The sequence below is a fragment of the Accipiter gentilis genome, chromosome 7, assembly GCF_929443795.1.
Source record: "Accipiter gentilis chromosome 7, bAccGen1.1, whole genome shotgun sequence".
NCBI lineage: Eukaryota > Metazoa > Chordata > Aves > Accipitriformes > Accipitridae > Astur > Astur gentilis.
In genome coordinates, this window is record NC_064886.1 from 24543828 (window position 1) to 24563099 (window position 19272).

The 19272-nt window shown below is 37.4% G+C and overlaps 1 protein-coding gene across 2 annotated transcripts in view; it reads right to left on the reverse strand.

The window, feature by feature from the left end:
* NFATC3 (nuclear factor of activated T cells 3) overlaps positions 1 to 19272 on the reverse strand; it is a 76461-nt gene that overhangs the window by 32529 nt on the left and 24660 nt on the right. For both annotated transcript variants that reach the window (XM_049805276.1, XM_049805275.1), the window contains exon 3: positions 13703 to 13865. In XM_049805276.1, the coding sequence (XP_049661233.1) occupies positions 13703 to 13865 (163 nt within the window). The remainder of the gene's footprint in view (positions 1 to 13702; positions 13866 to 19272) is intronic.

The following is a 19272-nucleotide window of genomic DNA, read 5'->3' on the forward strand; positions in this document are numbered from 1 at the left end:
AGACAAAGAATTCCAAATTCTGTTGTCCTCAAATCTCCTTGTATCTTTCTTGGGAGAGGTACAACATCTCCCAGCTGTTGTGCCTTTAAGATGCCAGTCCAGTTCAGCTTTTACCATCAGATGTAGACTACATTTGTACTACATTGTATATAGACTACAAATAAGGTTGTGCTAAAGCAGACTGGTTTCTGTCCTTCAACCCAATGAATTCTCATCTGTCTCCTCACCCGATTCCAACTACCATCGAGAATTCATGCAGACACAGGCAAGCAGAACGAACTGACTTAATAACATTAAATCAAAAAGTCACATCTCATGGGTTTACTGCTTCAGACCCTTATTATAATGAAGGAAAAATATTTGCCACAAAAAGCCAAGCAATCTTTAGAAGTCATGCAGCTTTTGTCAAATACAATGTCCTGACCTATAATTTACCAACTAATTTCTTACATGATCTCATTTATTTGCATTTTATATATGTATGTCTATTATTTGCAGGCTTTTGTTCTGTCAAATATGTAAAACCTTTTTGTTCTCACTGGAGTTCTCGGTACAAACAGACCTAATTCCAAGAAAAAAAACTCCAACAAACCTTGATGCAGGACACCAACATCTTTCCAAAAGACATTTTTTTCTTAAATACCAAATGATTTCATAATTTCATAATTTCTATTTCTGAATTATTTTAGGAGTTTAAAGAAAATTTAAGTATATGTATTAGTTTAGCATTTACAGCAGTCATCTTGTCCCAAGTTCTCAACACTGTGACTCCACCATCTATTTTCCTCAGAGTTAAAATTAAATCTTAACACAGTGGAATACAGCCTAAATGTGATGTTTGTTAAATGTGTTCACTCTAATACTGGGAATTATATAAATTACAAGCCAGGCCTATTCAAAAATTTGAATAACATCCAAATGGGGTCACTGTGACAAAGCTGATTTCCAATTAAAGCTATCTTTCTTCCCCCTTCCTTAACAATGGACATGTACAGAACAGTTCTAGAGATACTAGTGATATGGGGCAGAGGGATAGTTGTAAAACCAATCTGGTCTGTCTACAGTCAATGGAGAAACTGTCCTCTACAGAAGCCTACCCAGAACAGGAGTTTAATTTAGTGAAGCAAAATATACCCCTTGCCAGCAGTTGCAATGGTATTTTGACTATGAGACTCTACGGTCATATACTACATTTGAATTGCTCAAAGCGGCATCTAACACTAGTTCTGCTTCCATTATTCTGGAGCAAAGGTTCACCCTTCTACACTTGCCCAGATACACTATGGAAGACATACAAGGCCTGGCTTCTGCAAAGCATGTGGTGGGAAGGGAAGAGTGGTGGGAAGGGAAGAGTGGTGGGAAGGGAAGAGTGGTGGGAAGGGAAGAGTGGTGGGAAGGGAAGAGTGGTGGGAAGGGAAGAGTGGTGGGAAGGGAAGAGTGGTGGGAAGGGAAGAGTGGTGGGAAGGGAAGAGTGGTGGGAAGGTCTGACAAAAAAATACCCACCCCACCAACAGATTAGTTATATATCAATAGGTTATGAAGTGTGTTCTCTGTATGATGCTCTTGTGATACAAGCTTGTGTGCTTGTTGACTGTCTCACATCACTGCAGTACCTTAGCTATACCAGAGTAGAAATTTGAAACTATGTTACTACAGCTTCAGAAAACTACAAACACCCCACAACAAGACCCCACACAGTAGTACCTACCACCTTTAGTCACCTTCCTTCTGGTTTATTTATTAAATTAAATGAAAACAAACAAGAAATCCAAGAAAACTACAAGGAAAAATATTATAATGCAACAGAATATACTTTCATAGTAGTTTAGAAGAAACCTATGCATGTTATAATACAGAAACATATAACTAAGGCATCTCATAATTGAAAATGGTCTGTAATAACATCAGGACAAACCCCTGAAAATTTCATACATACTTAAAAGCCATGCTAGTGTAAACCAGTTTCAAAACAAGCAAGCCAGCAAGGACCCTCCCTGCCAAACTATGTCAATCAGATGCTTACACTATAGCTTTGTCTCAAATGAATAGCTGTAAAAGATCTGCAATGAAGTCCTGTTAAAAGTACTGAAATATATATATACACACACATATATGTGTGTGTGTATGTAGTTAGGCAGAGTAGTAAGATATTGCCAAGGTAGCAGAGACTTCATAAATTTATACTTTGCATTACAGATGATTTATTGCATTTATTCAAGGTTGAAAATAAAAAGAGAGAGAACAGCATAAAAGAAAAACAATATAAAGCAACAAATATAACCAAAGTGTGCAATTAAGTTTGGCAATTAAGTAAGCTGAGGTGTGGGGAAGAAAAGAATAACCCCCTCTTCCGCATTATAGAGTGTAATTCAGGGCCTGATCACAGTAATGAGCACGCATAAAAAGGAAACATAACACAGTCTTAAGCAAGCAATGAGCAGGTTGCACAGTGTCCTCGTGTTTCCAACACCTGTATTTACAGCAAAGAAGACAGTAAGCTTAACAGGCTATGGATGCTAATGAGACAGCCTTATGCGCTAGCTAAAACTTTGAGGCAGCTGGAGAGATTGTCAAAAACAACAGGTTGATGAAGAAAAAAAAAGTTGGGTTTTTTTTTGTCAGTTGTTTATTACACAAATTTGTGCTTTAGAATTAACACTTCCCCCTTAATTCTTGTCTAATAAATAAGTGAGCTGACAACTCTAGGCATGACATGCTTCTGCAAGAGTAAAATAAAAAATTTACACAGCTTCTGTAATCAAAGAGAAGAGTCTTTGGCCAGTGAGCCAAAGGGTAGGTTGAATATGATCCGATAGCTTGCGGAGAGGATGCCTGCATGTCCCATGTAATTTCTACCACATAATCATTCAAAGCCTTCAGTGAAACCAACAACATGCTGTGCCTAGTACCACAATTAAAGACAGCCCACGTCATACCATGCCTGAGAACAGGGAACAATGCTGGATTACTTTGTTAATTCACCTGAAAGTACTCCTACCTTATCTAACTGCAGGTACATTCAGCAGTTTGCCGAAGAGCATGAAAGTATTCTGAAGTCCATTATATGAATAATCCTGGTGACAGGAAGCCTTGGATGTCTCTCCCTACACAAAACCTTTACACAGTAGGCAAAGCAGAACTTTCTGCCCACCACACTTAGTCCCCACAGGAGACTGAATTTTCAGTCTGAACTACCTTCTGTCTCCTAGAAATGGTGTCATCTCTCCCCCAAAAGAAAGATGATATTTGGAGACTGAATTGCCGTTATTGATGCAATACCTGTCTTTTGAATAATGGAGACGACTTACTACTCCAAATCAACTTCAAATCAGGAAAGATGACATATTTTGGAATTTCAAATGCATTCCTTTTAAATACAGTTTCGTTCCCATTTAAAATAAAAAAAGTTGATTGTTTTTAGTTTCACTGACAGCAGGGTGACACTTTCTTATTACCTCATCTGCTTTACACACAATTCTATGTTGAACAGCCCAAATATTCAAGTCGGTATAAAAAAAAAAAATTGCTAATTGTTCTTCAATGAAAATACCTACATAATTAACTTGAAAGAACAGATACTACATTCTGTTCAAATACCTAATGAAGTCATGGTATTTGTACCTTTAGCGCACTTTAGTAAAGAATACACAATATATACAAATAAGAACATAGTGTCTCTATACAGACCATAGGTATTTAACATTTTACATAGGTATAAAACATTTTACAACCTACTGGCAAATGCTGCAGAATCACACAATGAAGATGCATTACAATAAATTGCTACAATATCAGCCTGCCCACAATTCAGTCATGGGTCACATTGAAAAAGACAGTAACTTAAACTACTAGTTGCACACCAAGTATATTTTAAAGTGTACCTTCCAACACTTACTCTCTTAATGTGCAATCCTAGAGCTGCACACTACAAAAAAAAGTTACTGATTTTACTTTAAAAAAAGAGATATGATATACCACTTTTCCAGGAGTAGCAAGCAGTGTGCTGTAGACAACTAGTAAGTTACCACACACTGTCACTACTGACCTCTAGAAACCCTCCTCTGTAACAGAATACTGATACACCACCCACTGCTTTGCTGAGGAAACTCAGCCAAGTTGTTTTTGTGTTTCTATATCGTTTCCATAGCAAAGGTCAGTGCATGCGTAAGTTAAACTAAAGCTGGAAGGCTAAAGACTGAAGGTCACCACAGGATAAGCCAGAAGGGCTTCACGCCAAAGCAGTTCCAGCCGTATTACTATACTGCATACAGTAAACTCATACATGCATGTCAATACTTGGCTTACAATTTCTACCAAGTAACTACAAAGACAGTAAATTAATGAGAGAATTTTTGGATCATCAAGAAGTTGTATGTCATATTACAAAAACATTCATAGGTTCTTAATGCACATATGGAACATCCTTAAAAACAGCGTAACACTAGAGACTAAATTGATTAGTTTGATCACCGAAGACAGCAGCATTTAAACTTGGAATTTTGTGGCAGTGGTGAGAACCTTTTCCCTGCTGAGGAAAGCAAATAGGTCACATTAAATAAGAGGCATCAACCTGGAAAAAAGAAGTTAGCATTTTTCCAGATTACATGCAGATTCTATTGGGGCCATATCTGGCTCACGTGTCATCAATTCCATGCTCTGATCTAAAGGAAAGCGTGCAACACTCAACAAGCTTGTGAGAAGAGGTTTTTTTTAGTCTCTAATATTTAGAGGTTCTACCTCTCTTCCTTGCCTTCTTTTAAATTAAGAAGGTTCTGTCTATGTTTTCCATTTATTGATGCAGCCCAAGTATTACCGATCTCTATTAAAATGTAAATGTTATTTATCCACAAGATGTGATTTCTTAAGACCTGTAACAAGACCTGAGAAAAATATGACAGAAAATATACACTTCACAGCAAACAGGTACTTATCAGACAATACTAGTATACTTTGAAATAGTCCGTTTCTGTGAACCAAACCCCCCCTTTATTTATTTACAAAAAACCCAACACCAAATAGTGTCATTGAATCCAGAAGTGATGTCAGGGTTTCACGTGCCTACTCATTCAGACTAAAAACCAAGGAAAAAAAATAAAACTAAAACTTGGGGGAGGGGAGTAATTAGAAAAATCACTTCATTAGCTAAGTTGTATGCTCAGCAATCAAGCAATACTACAATACTAATGACATTCAGACAGTGCCAAACCCCATTTGATTGTATTTTTAAAGCAATTTTCCTGCAGAACTTTCCAGCATTTATTAGGAAATTGCCACGTTTAACCAAACTTTCACTGGGGTTTAATGTTCATGTTTTTATGTGCCTTTTCTTCGCTTGCTAATTGAAGATTCTATCAACACTTTAGCACTCCTTTGCCTTTGCACAATTAATTCACTGCTTATGGCATTACTGGATTGGTAAAGTAGGCTGATTAGAAAGAAAGCTTTTACATACAAATAGGCCTCCCTGAAAATAGGACACAGTCTTGAAATACAAGACATGTTAGGGGAAAAGTTTGGGATAACTTCAGTGAACAAAAGACTTGATTAACAACTCTATCTTCACCAAATGCACCAGTATCCAAATAAAAATCCTCAGTTCAAACAGGAAGATTTAAACAGGAAGAATGGGGAAGGAAACACACAGCTATGTAAAGGACCTAACTAAGCATTTAGTTCAGATGGAGATTTCCTAGGCTTTTCAACACCTTGATACCAAAAGCATGTTGTAACTAGTTATATCCTCCTTGATAGTCTCATGGCAGCTAGATGCATTTCAGTGACTTCTGTATTCCTTAGAACACTCCCCAAAGTTACATGGTAAGGAGGGCAAAAGAGGAGAATAGAGGCTCCATTGTATGGAGGTGAAAGGAAAGATAAAGCTGTTCTCTTGAATTAGGTATTTTTACTTTTACTTTGGAAGACTGTATGAGTAAAGATATGGTATAATTCACCATGAAACCTAAACAATCCTAAAATAAAAGAGCTTCCACTGCTTAAATTTTAGTCCACTTCTAAAGTAAAATAATTTTAATTTTTTTAATTTCATTTAAAGAAAAAAAAAAGTAAACCATGCCTTTGAAATGTTTTGCCCTCTGAGACAATGGAGATGTTACCCACAAGCTTGGAATCTTTTGGACAGCAATATCAAAGAGGCAGTGGTGCATGGCTTTGAAGCACAAACTTTTTTATTCAGACATTTTTCCACAAGAATTTCCCCTTCAAGTGCTGTACAGCAACTTTCCTAAAGAACTGTGAAACATGTTCGTTTAAAAGCTGAAGGGCTACTCTGCCAAGATGCACAGTACACCTATTAACAATGACCTGGGAATAAAAGCAAGGGATGACAGAGATCCAAAGGCATGAAGATGAACATAATTTGAAACAAAAGACAGACAGTGACTAATACCAGTGGTACAATTTATCATGAATTTATCAACAGTTGCATTTTGAAAAGCTTGAAACAAACCATGTATATAAAACCAAGAAATTACGAGTTCAGGGAAGTTATTGAAAGTCAGACTGAACACAGTCATCCCTTGTGACCTTGCAGAGGTGCAGTGAGTGCTGATCTATAATCTTCTATGGACTGTTTAAAAGAAACTGGAGAAATTCATGGAAGAAAACTCCATTCAAATCTACTAGGCAATACCCCAACTACCGGCCCAGTCTTAACAGCACATGGAATTTTTTTTTATTATTTCATTCTGATTCTGCAAAGGTTATAATATTAAAAAAAGTTATATGTCTGATCTTAAAATTAATTATGTTAAACCAAGACAACATCTACTTCCCTTTCCTGAAGTGCAGTACTATTTTGTATCACTTGAATATTTAATGTACCTTTCCATCAACTAAGAAGGAAAAGCATGCACATTAAAAAAGCATCCTCCTTCCTCTTGTGCTAAATGAACTTAGCGAGTAGACTGACTGGAAGACTTTAAAATAGTACAGACCGTTGCAATTCTGAAAAAAAATAGTGAGACATAAAAGGAACAAACTTTACTAAACTATTAGAGTAGTGGCACAAGTCCAATTTTAAAAGCATTGTAAAGGTCGTCACAAAGACGAACGGGTCCTGCAAAGGACTAAAGCAAACAAGTAGTTGCAAATATTAGTGCATTATTGGTCATGATACCATACGTTTACACAACACACAGAACACCCTTCAAGGTTTAAAAACTTGGATTTCTATTTCTGAAATCTCATACTTTTACACACTCACTCACTGCTTGCAGACAGGACTGAAAGTGTTTTAAATACTAATTTCAGGCATATTTTGCAGAGAGTTTTAGCTCAGAGTCCTGTCCCATTCTACACTACCCAAAAAAAGGAGATCAATTCATAGCTAAAATAGTGTTAGACTAATAGCACAACTTCACACAGTGCAGAATTGCCAGTCACATCTAACTAGCCATCACAATACACTATCCATCTGCAGTTTGCTCTAATCTCTTGAGAAAAAAAAGTGCTACTCCTGAAATACCAACTCCCAGTGCTAAATTATATTATGGACAGTTTTTGGACAAGCATTTCCAGGATAGAAATGGGTTATTCCCCACATAACCTATAGAAAAAAAAAACCATAAATTGGGTTTTACTTTGGAAGAAAAAAATACTATTTTCCCACATTTTAGTAAACTTATGAAACAAAAAGCAGATGACTGTTGTCCAGTGTGCAAATTTTTAATGTTTTTCATCTTAATTACTGCATTTTCTAGATTGAGTATTCAAACATATAGTAGATGCATCAATAAGGCTTTTACTATCTTTTTGGGGGATTCTAGAGCAGAAGATGCCTAAATTATAATCAAACTGTTCTTGAAAATATCTATTTTTAGAACCTCATCCAAAGGTCAATGTTTTTCCCAATACAGCCCACTACATGGTTCACACAGGCTGAGACTTACGTTCTGCCTTCTAGATTTATTTGCAGGTTTTTGTCACCAAACAACAGTAGGCAATTAGAGCTGGGATACAGCCTGCCTTCTGGTGATGTACAAAATAAGGAAGAATTCAAGACAAAAATAAAAATTGAAGAGTGAAAGGCAGGAAGAATGGGAAGGGTCATGAAACACAGAAAAAAGCATGCTGTTTATTCAGCTTAGACAACAGGGAGAACTCTGATGTTATACCTGTTATTCAAGTAGTTACGTTAATTGGCCACGCAGAACATCTGGGAAAAGGTGACAGCCACGAATTACAAGCCAGCGAACATATACTCATTTAAACAATCCTTCGTTAATTTATTTTTATCGGATCATTTCTGACATTGCTCGGTTAGATCCTCTCCTGTAGGTTATAGGTTCTTCCACCACAACTCAGAGTTTGACAGGCTTTTTGAGAACACATTCCTGTTTCAGAATTTTCAAAGTAGTTCAAAATTATTTTACTTTAGCTCAATTAGCTTACTTTTTCTTCAGCTCTTCAGTCATGACTTCAAGCTCTGCAAGCACTTTCAACAGAGCAGACATTCAGTCCCTCTTTCACAGGTGTCCATTAAATCTCACGCAGGAGGTTACTGTTTGCTTGTCAGTGACTAGAAGTGTATAACCATTTAAATAAACCAGGTTTTATTTAACCTTTCTTTAATTTTTGATCTTACACCTTTCTTCAGCTGTAATACTGCTGAGCTGTCCATATGGATTACATGATGCTTCCCCTCCTCTGTTACTGCGGAAGCAACTAAAGTAAGAATTTTGCTTACAGCAGAGGAATTGATGAATGATTCTATCATTAAACCCTTCATAGTACGGCAAAAAGACACTTCTGGTACAGGCAAATTCTTGATAGGTACCCCCCCCCCCCCCCCCCCAAATTTGTCTTGCACGTGTAAGGCACAGGTGGATTCTATACAGTGTCTGTTGCAGATACATCATGAATTTAGAATAAGTTACCCTTATCATAGTTCACATCTAGAACCGATTACCACTGTGGTAAATGGCCACAGGACAGATACTCCTTCTTGTATACAGAATGGTGCTAAAAAGTAGCCGTTAGCTCAACAGTCCTTCAGTACATCACATTGTATGGTTATTAAGAAGAATATCATTAATATGACCTTCTTTACTAGTAACAGGACAAAAGATAAAAGGAAATACTTCTTGTGCACAACACAGCTTACGGAATTTACTACCAAAAGATATCATTAAATTTAAAATACTTAAGAAAACTCAGAAAATTGCAGAAGTCAACATGAATAGCAGGAACACACTATTCAAAACAAGTTTGTTTGTTTGTTTTAAAAAGAAAAAATCATTTTAGATCAGAAAGCTAAAACACAAAAGTAAAGAAGAAAAACTATTCACGGGAGATCCTTATCATGTGCCCATCTGCTCTAAAATGCTTATGTTTTTGATCATAAGCATCATCCAAGTGAAGTCTCATGAAGAACCCTAAACATTTTAGATAACAGAAAAAACTCATTCTAACAAATTGTAAATGTAAACATTATTTCATTATGTATTACTTGTCCTGTGGGAAGGGTGGGAAATTCAAGCAATGATGATCATTCATTTACAGTCAGATGAAATGTGGCAGCTATTTGTTTAAAAGGCTTCATAGATGGGTAAAGTAAGTACTCTAGCCTACTGAAATAGAATGGTAAAGGTAGACAGTGCTCAGAGGCTTTCTATATCTCCTGACAACGCAATACAAAATTTCAACATAATCTGGATGACAAAAGTTCAACATGCCACCTTTTCCTCTCTAACAATTCTGCCAAGTTATTTATTCCTTCCCTGTGAAAATTGTCAGCATTACCTTGCAGATTCTCTACCAAGGTAAAAGAAATTGTTCCAGATGACATGGATTAGCTAGAACATACTCCCAGGAAAACAGAGATTAAAATGAGAGGTATCTGGTATTTAGAACATTTTACACTAAAAAAAGCTGAAAATAAGCAAATTTCATTACAGAATTTGCTTCCTTAAAGTTAATGGACTTACAAAGCAAAGCATGACGCTCCACTCATTTAATTTCCTCACATTTGGAAATAAGCTGATTAAACATACTCACAACAGATGATGCCAAATTTGTCAGAAGCTTAGTCTCCTAGCAACAGGTATGGTACAGTATTAGCAATAGATTAATGACATGCACTAATAGATTAATGGCTTTAAGTTATGTACTATCTTAAAATCTTTATTTTAAATAATACATCAACTGCACACAGAGAACTACAGAGGTTTCACAGTTCAGAAATTAAATACTCTAACTTTCTATAAAATAACATCTAAGAGCAAAACAATTTGTGTAGGAAGCACACAGGCCTTCAGGCACCCCAAGATGTGGCAGCTGGACTTGATCATTGTAGGTTCCTTCCAACTGAAATGTTCTATTCTATTCTGTTCACCCACATCCTTTCTTGTCTCTGACACTGGTTAACGTACAGTTATTTCACACAAGAAAACGTTGAGTACTTTATTACAGTGATCACACACATGAAAGTGACTGGTGTAAAGCTAAGACGACCAAAAAGAAAAAGTTAAATCAGAAACAAACAGTAATGCATATCATGAACTGGATTTGCATAATAAGCTTCCGGAAGTGCTGGAAAAAATTTCACTTTTGTATTTAAATACAGTAATTTTCATCTGCTCACAGCTGTTTAGTAACTACCTTTCACCAAACCCACCAGTGAGTAAAAAGTTAATACAAATCGATGTTTTGTTTCATAACAACTTCCTCTCTCCCATCAAGCACAACAATTAATTTCTAATCCAGCTGGAAGAGACCAAACTGCAAAATAGAATATTGATTTACATTTGTATTCATTTTAATTTAGAGACGCATAGTACAATCCATGTGTTTAAGCATGAGACTGTCAGACACATAAATACTATCCCCATTTTTAAAACAGCATTCTTGCCATAGCAAGGTATTTCACAATTCTAATGCAAATAAATAGCTTTTAAAAGCATTAGTGTAAGTCACATAGATTACAGATCTGTTTTTTCTAACTTACATCTAGTACTGCAGCTTAGAAGCATCTAGTTCTGTAAGCAAAAGAAAGCCCACATATATGTCAAATCTTACAAACATCAGCAAAACAAGTTCCCTTAATGCAAATATTAGTGCAAGACACAAGCACCCGGGGGCGGGGTGGAATAAAAGAAATTGAATGTAGTTCACAAAAGCTCAGCAGAGACTTATTTTGACAGCTAAAATCTCTCAAGTTTCTGTCCTCGTTAATGATGTGTTAAATTTCAGTGCCAGCACCTTGGCAGGTGAAAGTTGTGTCTACTCATTCTCCACGGACTAAAGCAATACAATGCTCCACATGAAGAAATTTGCCTGGCTGACTTTCAGATTCCAGCCTCGTCCAGGCATCCTCAATTTTCTCTAGTTTGCAGCATAGACTTCCCTGATAGGCACTCAACCCTTGCCTCTACTGTGCTAAGAAATCTGGTAGGTCTGACAATAGGAGAACATTGAAGCTGTTTAGGCCAAGGTATGGTGATAAGGAAAACACTGAGCAACTCTGTAGGGAACATGAAGGTTGGATGAAGAGCTCAGATTAAGAATGGAAATGGAAGGATAAGGAAAGACATTTTCAAGAAAGAAGACAGGATGCAGATAACCAGCCCTGTTTTGGAGGGAGAAAAAGGAAAAATACGAATCTTAAGAGGAAAAAAAGGAGGAACAAAAAAGTTGAAGGTAAGCTATCAGAGAAGAAATGGAGTTTGATAAATAGCTCAAAGAATATGATTAGGAGTCAGGTTGAGAGAAGAAATTAATCGGATGAAGAGCTTGGAGGGAAGAGATTGCTTAGGCAAGGAAAAAGGAAGAGATACTCCAAGACATTTAAATTCTGCTGGTACATCTTTATTTATGTAGGTATAACATTAGAGTTGTTCCAAAAGTGATATAATTACAAATCACGACAGAATTCACTTGCCAGAGAGAAGGAATAAACTATAAGGAGAAAAAAACAATAAACATGTTTGTACTACAGTATGAGTAGGAGAAAGAGAATGGGGACTGATTATGCCAATCCTATTAGTACTTTGCATCTGGTCTCAAAGAGTAATGAGCTATTTCCAACCACTGGAATAGGATAAACATACCAAATACATTTTTTAATGTATCGACTTCTATAGTGAAAGATTAAGAACTGAAACACCAACTGCTATTTTGCTGGAAAAGAACAAGAAATATCCTGGATTTGGGGGAAAAGACAAGCCCTGCTGTAACCGTAATGTCATCAGATTACTTCCCTCCCCCCACACACATTTGTCTTACAAAGATTTTATAACTCTCGTCTGATTTGACTTACAAATGAACTGTTAAATTTTATCTTAACCTAGCTTGGGATTAAGATAAAGACCATTAAACAAGAATGAGGTGAATAAGTAAAGAGACATTGCTTTCACCCCAGGATGTAGCAAACTGATAAATCAAGGCATCTTAAGAAGTCCCACAGTTCCTCTGCACAATCTTCCCTGAGTCCAGTGAATAAGAGGGTGGGTTCCCTTTCAAGCTACATGAGCCAGCTGGCACTGTATATATTAAAGGAGACATCAGTGACCACCCCTAACTAATCCAGAAATCTTCCCTGCATAGAGTAAGATATTTGTGTACACAACTGAACTCAAAGTCAGAGAGGAACACATCACAGCTTGTGCACACAGTTATACCCAAAATGCCAAACCCACACATCTTTCTCTTCAGAGAGAATATGATAGCAAAGCTTTCCTATGAAAGCCAAGCCTAATTTAAGAGGACCTTACATCTAATTCTGAGCTCAACAACCAACTGAATAGTGTTTGCAAAATATTTAAATAATTCACTTTAGATGCCATTAGCATTTGGAATATTTAGCATTAGCTAAAGAATGCTGCCAAAGCTATTATTAATGACAAGTACCAGTTATCACAAAACAGTCAGTGTATCACCACCCTCTGTTAGCCAGATGAGGACTGATGCCTGCACTACTGCATTTTCTTGAAACTGATCAAAACTGGTTTAAGACACAATAAAGCTTCATGTTTTTGTTGAGACAATGGAAGCAATGTCAAAAAAGAAAGCATGAAACAAGTCTCATTTGCCCTTACAGATAACCAGTCCAAATCTAATGAAACTAGGTCATGCCTTACTTTTTAAGGAGATAGCTACCATTAAACTGTGAGTAATAACCTTCGGTTCATGCTGAAGAAAGAAGAGACAGGTTTAATTTCCTCCAAACATTTAAGTGAAAGTTATCAGAATTTATGGGTACCATTTCACAGAAATAACCTAACAAAAACACGAACAAGCGGCATTTGTAGTGTTCAGAAGCTATTCTCAACACCGAAAGAAAGATGGTTTCTGATCCAAATGAAGCTATATCATATTTCAGTATAGCTGGAACTGATCTATTATCATGACTTTTCTTACCTGTTCCCATGCACACTCTCTTCTCCTTAAAGTTCATGTTGAATACATTAAGTAATATACTATTGCACTGTGAATCCATTCACAAGCATAAAACTGCATACAGCATAAAAATGTGTGAAAGATTAAGAACTGAAACACCAACTGCAGCAAACTGTAAATTTTTAAACATCTAAAACTAACTTTTGTATTGAACAAGTTACATTTAAGGGAGAAAATCATACCCAGGAAGGACTGTAAGCTTCACATAACATAACAATTCACAGCATTGTAAATATCGATAACTGTAGTTAAAAAATTATCTTCTATTCAAGAAAGCCAGACTTCCTACCTTCACTACGGGGTGTCCTCCAGTAGATGCTTTTACTGCTCCTCTGCTTCCTTCTGTTTCATAGTGAGCTCTGTGATGAGTTTTAGGCTGGACTTCTATTTTCAGTTCACACTGCCCATAATGACTTGGTAAAGGCCAGTCAAGAGGTGGCAATGAAGATGTGCTGCAATCAGATGAGCACACTATGGTTAAATGAACTATGCCATTTGGCCGCAGTACAAAGCGACTTCACTGTAAAATACAGACAATGATGTCACTTTCCTAACAAATGATGACCAAATAAGAATAGATATTAGCCTAAAGCTGATACTTGAAAATTCCAAAATTCTGCTGGTGCATTAAAATCTTCAATTTAGTATTTCTTTTCGGGTTCTTAAGAGTGGAACTTCTTCCATCCAATACCCGATTGAAAGAAATGACACCCCCCCACACACACACATTACCAGTGCTATTCTATAATGCCTTTATATTAATTTTTTATTCTCAAGTATATCAGCAAGCAAGTTCAAATGTTGTTTAGAGGGAACAGTCTAAATTCAATCTGTAACTCATTAAGTTTTAACTCTCTGCATTATTATCTTCCAGCTTGTTGGTTTTGTTTTTCTAAGATTGGTAAGCACTGCACTTTGTTAACTATTGTTAAAATTAACACTATATGATGATCCAAAATTTTAAAGCTAGTAGTCCTATCCAAGCATATGGACTTACTGCAACAGACAGACACCTGAGTACATGCTCAGGTTATCCACAGATTATATATACCCTTACACACAGTAGCAAAGTCACTCCAGGGAAGAAGGAGAACAAACTGCAGTAATAATATGGAAAAACCTCAAAGGGAAATAAGCCATGTGAAGTCACCAATGTTTTCATACCTACCCTTTTACCTGCATAGATTTATAGACTCATGATTCTAATAAGATGAACAGTCAGATTCAGGTCAGTAATTACCTGGTAGAGCAAATTAATTTATGAAAATTTAAAAGTGAACGTTTATAGCATTGTGTACCAAACAAGAACACTTTCAATAAAAATAAGCTTCTATTAAAATAGTTTTGTACTACCTTACTCTGACCAGCAGGGAAAGCAAATTGGGTTTTAAAGAGATGTACAAATACTGTTTTGTATCATCATCTGATAAAGCTCAATTACATTTCTTTCTGCTTTACAGGAAGTCAGGAAAAACGCCACCACCGATCCAAAGCCATGCAAATTTCCACAAACATGAATAGCCACAGGTCCAGGAAAGATAAATTATACCTTCTGGAGAATTTAGCTAAGATGTATAAAACATATCACAGTTGAGAAGGAAGATAATGTTTGGAGTGAACAAAAAAGAAAAGAAAGCTCTGTCTTTAGCAAGTATCTGGACGGACTTGGGCTCAGCCTGCAGCACCATACATCTATCTTTTACTACAAAAAATAGCTGTTGCTAAGCGTGGAAAAGAGGGAGAAGAAACGGCACCACTTGCTGGCCTCCTACAGGAGAACAACCTACAAGCCTATTGACCTGCTGCTTCATGGAGTACCTCTACTGTACACTTCAGGAGACAGCCAACATTGTAATGTAAGCCTTATCTCCTGAAGCACCTTTCTGAAAGCAATGGGAGGAACAAGAGCATTTCCCTTTCTTCTTACTGAAAGGAAGAAATGTGAGCAATAGATCATCTCCACAGGCATTCAGTGTACAGCAAAGACTCTTCTTCCACCAGTAACGAGGTCTGATGACTGGTCCTTCCACAGCAATAGTATTTACTGGGCAGGAGAGGACTGGTGATGTCAGCAGTAAGAGAGGAAACTGATAGGAATGCAGTATAAGCCCAATCCTTCCAGATACTTACCACAGGCCAAGACGTACTGCCTAAATGCTACTATTGGCTATCAACTAGACCTTGCCATTCACTTTTATAGCTACTGAAGGAGAAGAGGACTCAAGTCTTCAGTCTGAAAAAAGGAAAGAAAACGTCAGGATTAGAAGATACTAAAAAGAGTTTAAAAAGAGATGTAGCATGCAAGAAATTTTTTTCAGTATTTCTGGAAACCTTTTTTCCTCCCATATAACCAAATGGTCTATGTCAAAATAGTTAGCATACAGAGTGAACATATACAGTCTCTAAGAGAACTTGGTATAACACACGCACACACACCACAGACTATATACCAATTACTGGGAGGTATTACTGAGTTTATTATTAAACTTTCAGTCAAGAAGAAATTACTTGTTGCTTGTGACCACTCTCCATGCAGCCTCTCTGTAAGGTTTACTCCTCCTGCAATTAACAAATAAAAACGTGGCACAAGCTGTATCAGACTCGCATTATCTCCTGAAAAAATATTTGGAATACTAGAACAAACATGGAGACAGGAAAACAACCAAGTCTCAAGATTTTGTCATTCTTTGAAAACAAATAGAAAATACCAGCACGAGAGAGCAACCAAGCACACAATGCATGTGCAGATTCCTAAAACATCAAAAAACTGGAGAGCTTTCAAAACACAGTTCTCCAAATAAATTACACAGCCTTTGAGGCTGTGCTGCATCAAACTGATATTTTCTAGTTGTAGCAGGCTAGAGAGTTACAACTGCTTCCCTTTGGAGTTTGATGTTGGATGCCCAAACTGTTGTTTCTCTCTGAATATTTTTCTTGCTGTGTCCACCACCCTCAGCTTCTCAGCAGCAGTGGAATATCAAGTTTTAGGGTATGCTGTCATGCACCTTTCTGCCCTGTGAGGATATCAGTTTAATGTATTCTGCTTCCATATCACCCTTTCACTTTTTTTTTTTTTTTTTTTTTTTTTTGAGACAGATGCTGTAGAGATACATATTGAACTGGATCAGTGATCTAACTTTATTTCATTTTGAAAAGTAAATTTCTGAATCCTGTCAATTTACCAAAGCCCCAGCTGTCTATACAGCTTCTTCACACAGAACTATTGGGAGGGAGGCAGAGTGGAAGCTTCCTAGCCAGCACTGTCACCTTCTGAAAGTCACATGAACCCACAAACTTGGACACATAAAAGAGTATCAGAATACAGTCTACAAACTCTTGGGTTTTTTTTTTAATACTATGTAGAAATCAATATCAAATGAGGAGAATCATGTCAGTGTTCAGGGGCAAGAGGTAACAAGTTTGAACACTTTTTGATATGAAGCAATGCTATTTTTGTACCAGATGCTGGATATGGGAAGGCAAGTCTGAAGCTGCTGGCTTTACTGCATTTAATAATAGAATCGTTTAGGTTGGAAAAAACCTTTAAGATCATCGAGTCCAACTGTTAACCTAGCACTGCCAACTCCACCACTAAACCAAGTCCCTAAGCACCACATCTATGCATCTTTTAAATACCTCCAGGGATGGTGACTCAACCACTTCTCTGGGTGGCCTGTTCCAACACTTGATAACACTTTTGGTGAAAAAATGTTTCCTAATATCCAATCTGAACTTCCTCTGGTGCAACCTGAGGCCATTTCCTCTTGTTCTATCACCCAACAACCACCCTGCTACAACCCCCTTTCACGTAGCTGTAAAGAGCAATAAGGTCTCTCCTCAGCCTCCTTTTCTCCAGACTAAACAACCCCAGTTCCCTTAGCCACTCCTCATAAGACTTGTGCTCCAGGCCCTTCACCGGCTTCAGTGCCCTTCTCTGGACATGCTCCAGCACCTCAGTATCTTTCTTGCAGTGAGGGGCCCAAAACTGAACACAGTACTCAAGGTGTGGCCTCACCAGTGCCAAGTACAGGGTGACAATCCCTGCCCTGCTCCTGCTGGCCACACTATTTCTGTTACAGGTCAGGATGCTGTTGACCTTGTTGGCCACCTGGGCACACTGCTGGCTCGTATTCAGCTGGCTGTCAACCAGCACCCCCAGGTCTTTTCTGCCAGGCAGCTTTCCAGCCACTCTTCCCCAAGCTGTAGCGTTGCATGGGGTTGTTGTGACCCAAGTGCAGGACCTGGCACTAGGCCTTGTTGAACCTCATACAATTGGCCTCAGCCCGTCGATCTGTTCAAGAATATATTGTTCAGTCTACACTATTAGGTGAGGATCAGCAGTAAAACTGCTAGACTTTTAACTCACAGTTATTTTATCAGTTGAAAACTGTGCATCAAACTCCAACGATCTCTGATAGTTCAGAACTTACATAAGTTCAAAATTCAGAGCTGCATTAGTCTTAAAATACCTGGAATGTGTTTAAGAATAGGAAGCTCTGCTGCTGCAGAAGCGAGCAAAAATTTGGTATTACAAAATGATTTCTCTCTCCCCAGCTTACAGACAGCACGATAGCATTTGCATTATCAATAAAGCCATCTAACTTTGCATTCAGAACCCAGATTAGCTGCTGACTGTGGGGTTTTTTCAAGTCATTTTAGATCAAAAAATTAAAAGTAATAAGAACATTTGTTATTTAAAACCCCTCACTTTTCAGACTTGATGGGTGAGGAATGCATTTGCAGACACTTCCACTTTCATCACAAAATTCTACCTAGTTCATTGCCAAATTACTGTTACAATAGCTTGTGACTTAGTTTTTTTACAGAAGTTTCTGTAATTTCTTGTTTTCTGTAAATGAGTAAAAACCTTATTAGCAATGCAGTAACCTAGTAGTAAAGCACCAAATCACATGTCAGGAAACAGAAATAATGAGTGAGAGTCATTCTAAAACTTTCATTAAATCAAATCTTAGCATGTTGTTGAAACAGCACCAATCTGTAAACCTTCTTCCAGTAATACCAAGAGAGTTTTATAATATGATTAATGCAAGCCTCCAAAAGCTCATACTCCTATCACATCAAGATTAAAGGCTTCAGAGAACAGCAGCTATTAAAGGAAACTCAGAAGTAAAGAAGGAACCCTTTAGTAGCATCCTCAGCAGAAGCCACCGCATTTAAAACCATCACTTCAGTGATAATTTTATCAGTATTATTTAACAGATACCTTCTTCCTCTGTGACCATTATCTCTAAAACAGAACTGATTCAGGCTGCACAAATTGATGAGGAAACATCTAATGTTCAGCATAAGGACAGCCAAATGTGTCCATATGGACTTCAGCATTCAGACCTGTAGAAGTCAGGGCCCAGCTCACGGGCTGACTATGCCTCTCTCACACAGGAAGAAACAAACCCCAGAAACAAGATTGCTTGTTTGCATGACTGTGACCCCACAGCAGTACATGTGGGACAGAAGGAAGAACAAAGCCTAGGAGAGCCACTAAAAGTAATCCAGTTAAAAACTTAAAACAGTTACCTTCCATCTGTAGCAATCTTCCTGGTTAATTCATTGGACAAACAGCTGGGGCTCTGTGCAGATGCTGCTAATGCTGGTACCTCAGCTGAAGCACACATTCAATTAGCTCAGGTTTAGTCTAATGCTTTCCTTGACTCCCTGCTTCGAAAGTTTTTGAACACAGGTGGAACTGATATAAGAACTCACTTTAGCTACTCTGTATGGACATGTTCCTGCCTCTTTGTAGTCATTAATTCTTGTAATAACCTTTCAAAGATACCCACTAAGATCTAAAGATGCTTATGAAAGTTCTTATTTCCTTTGTTGGTTGAGATTCACAGATCT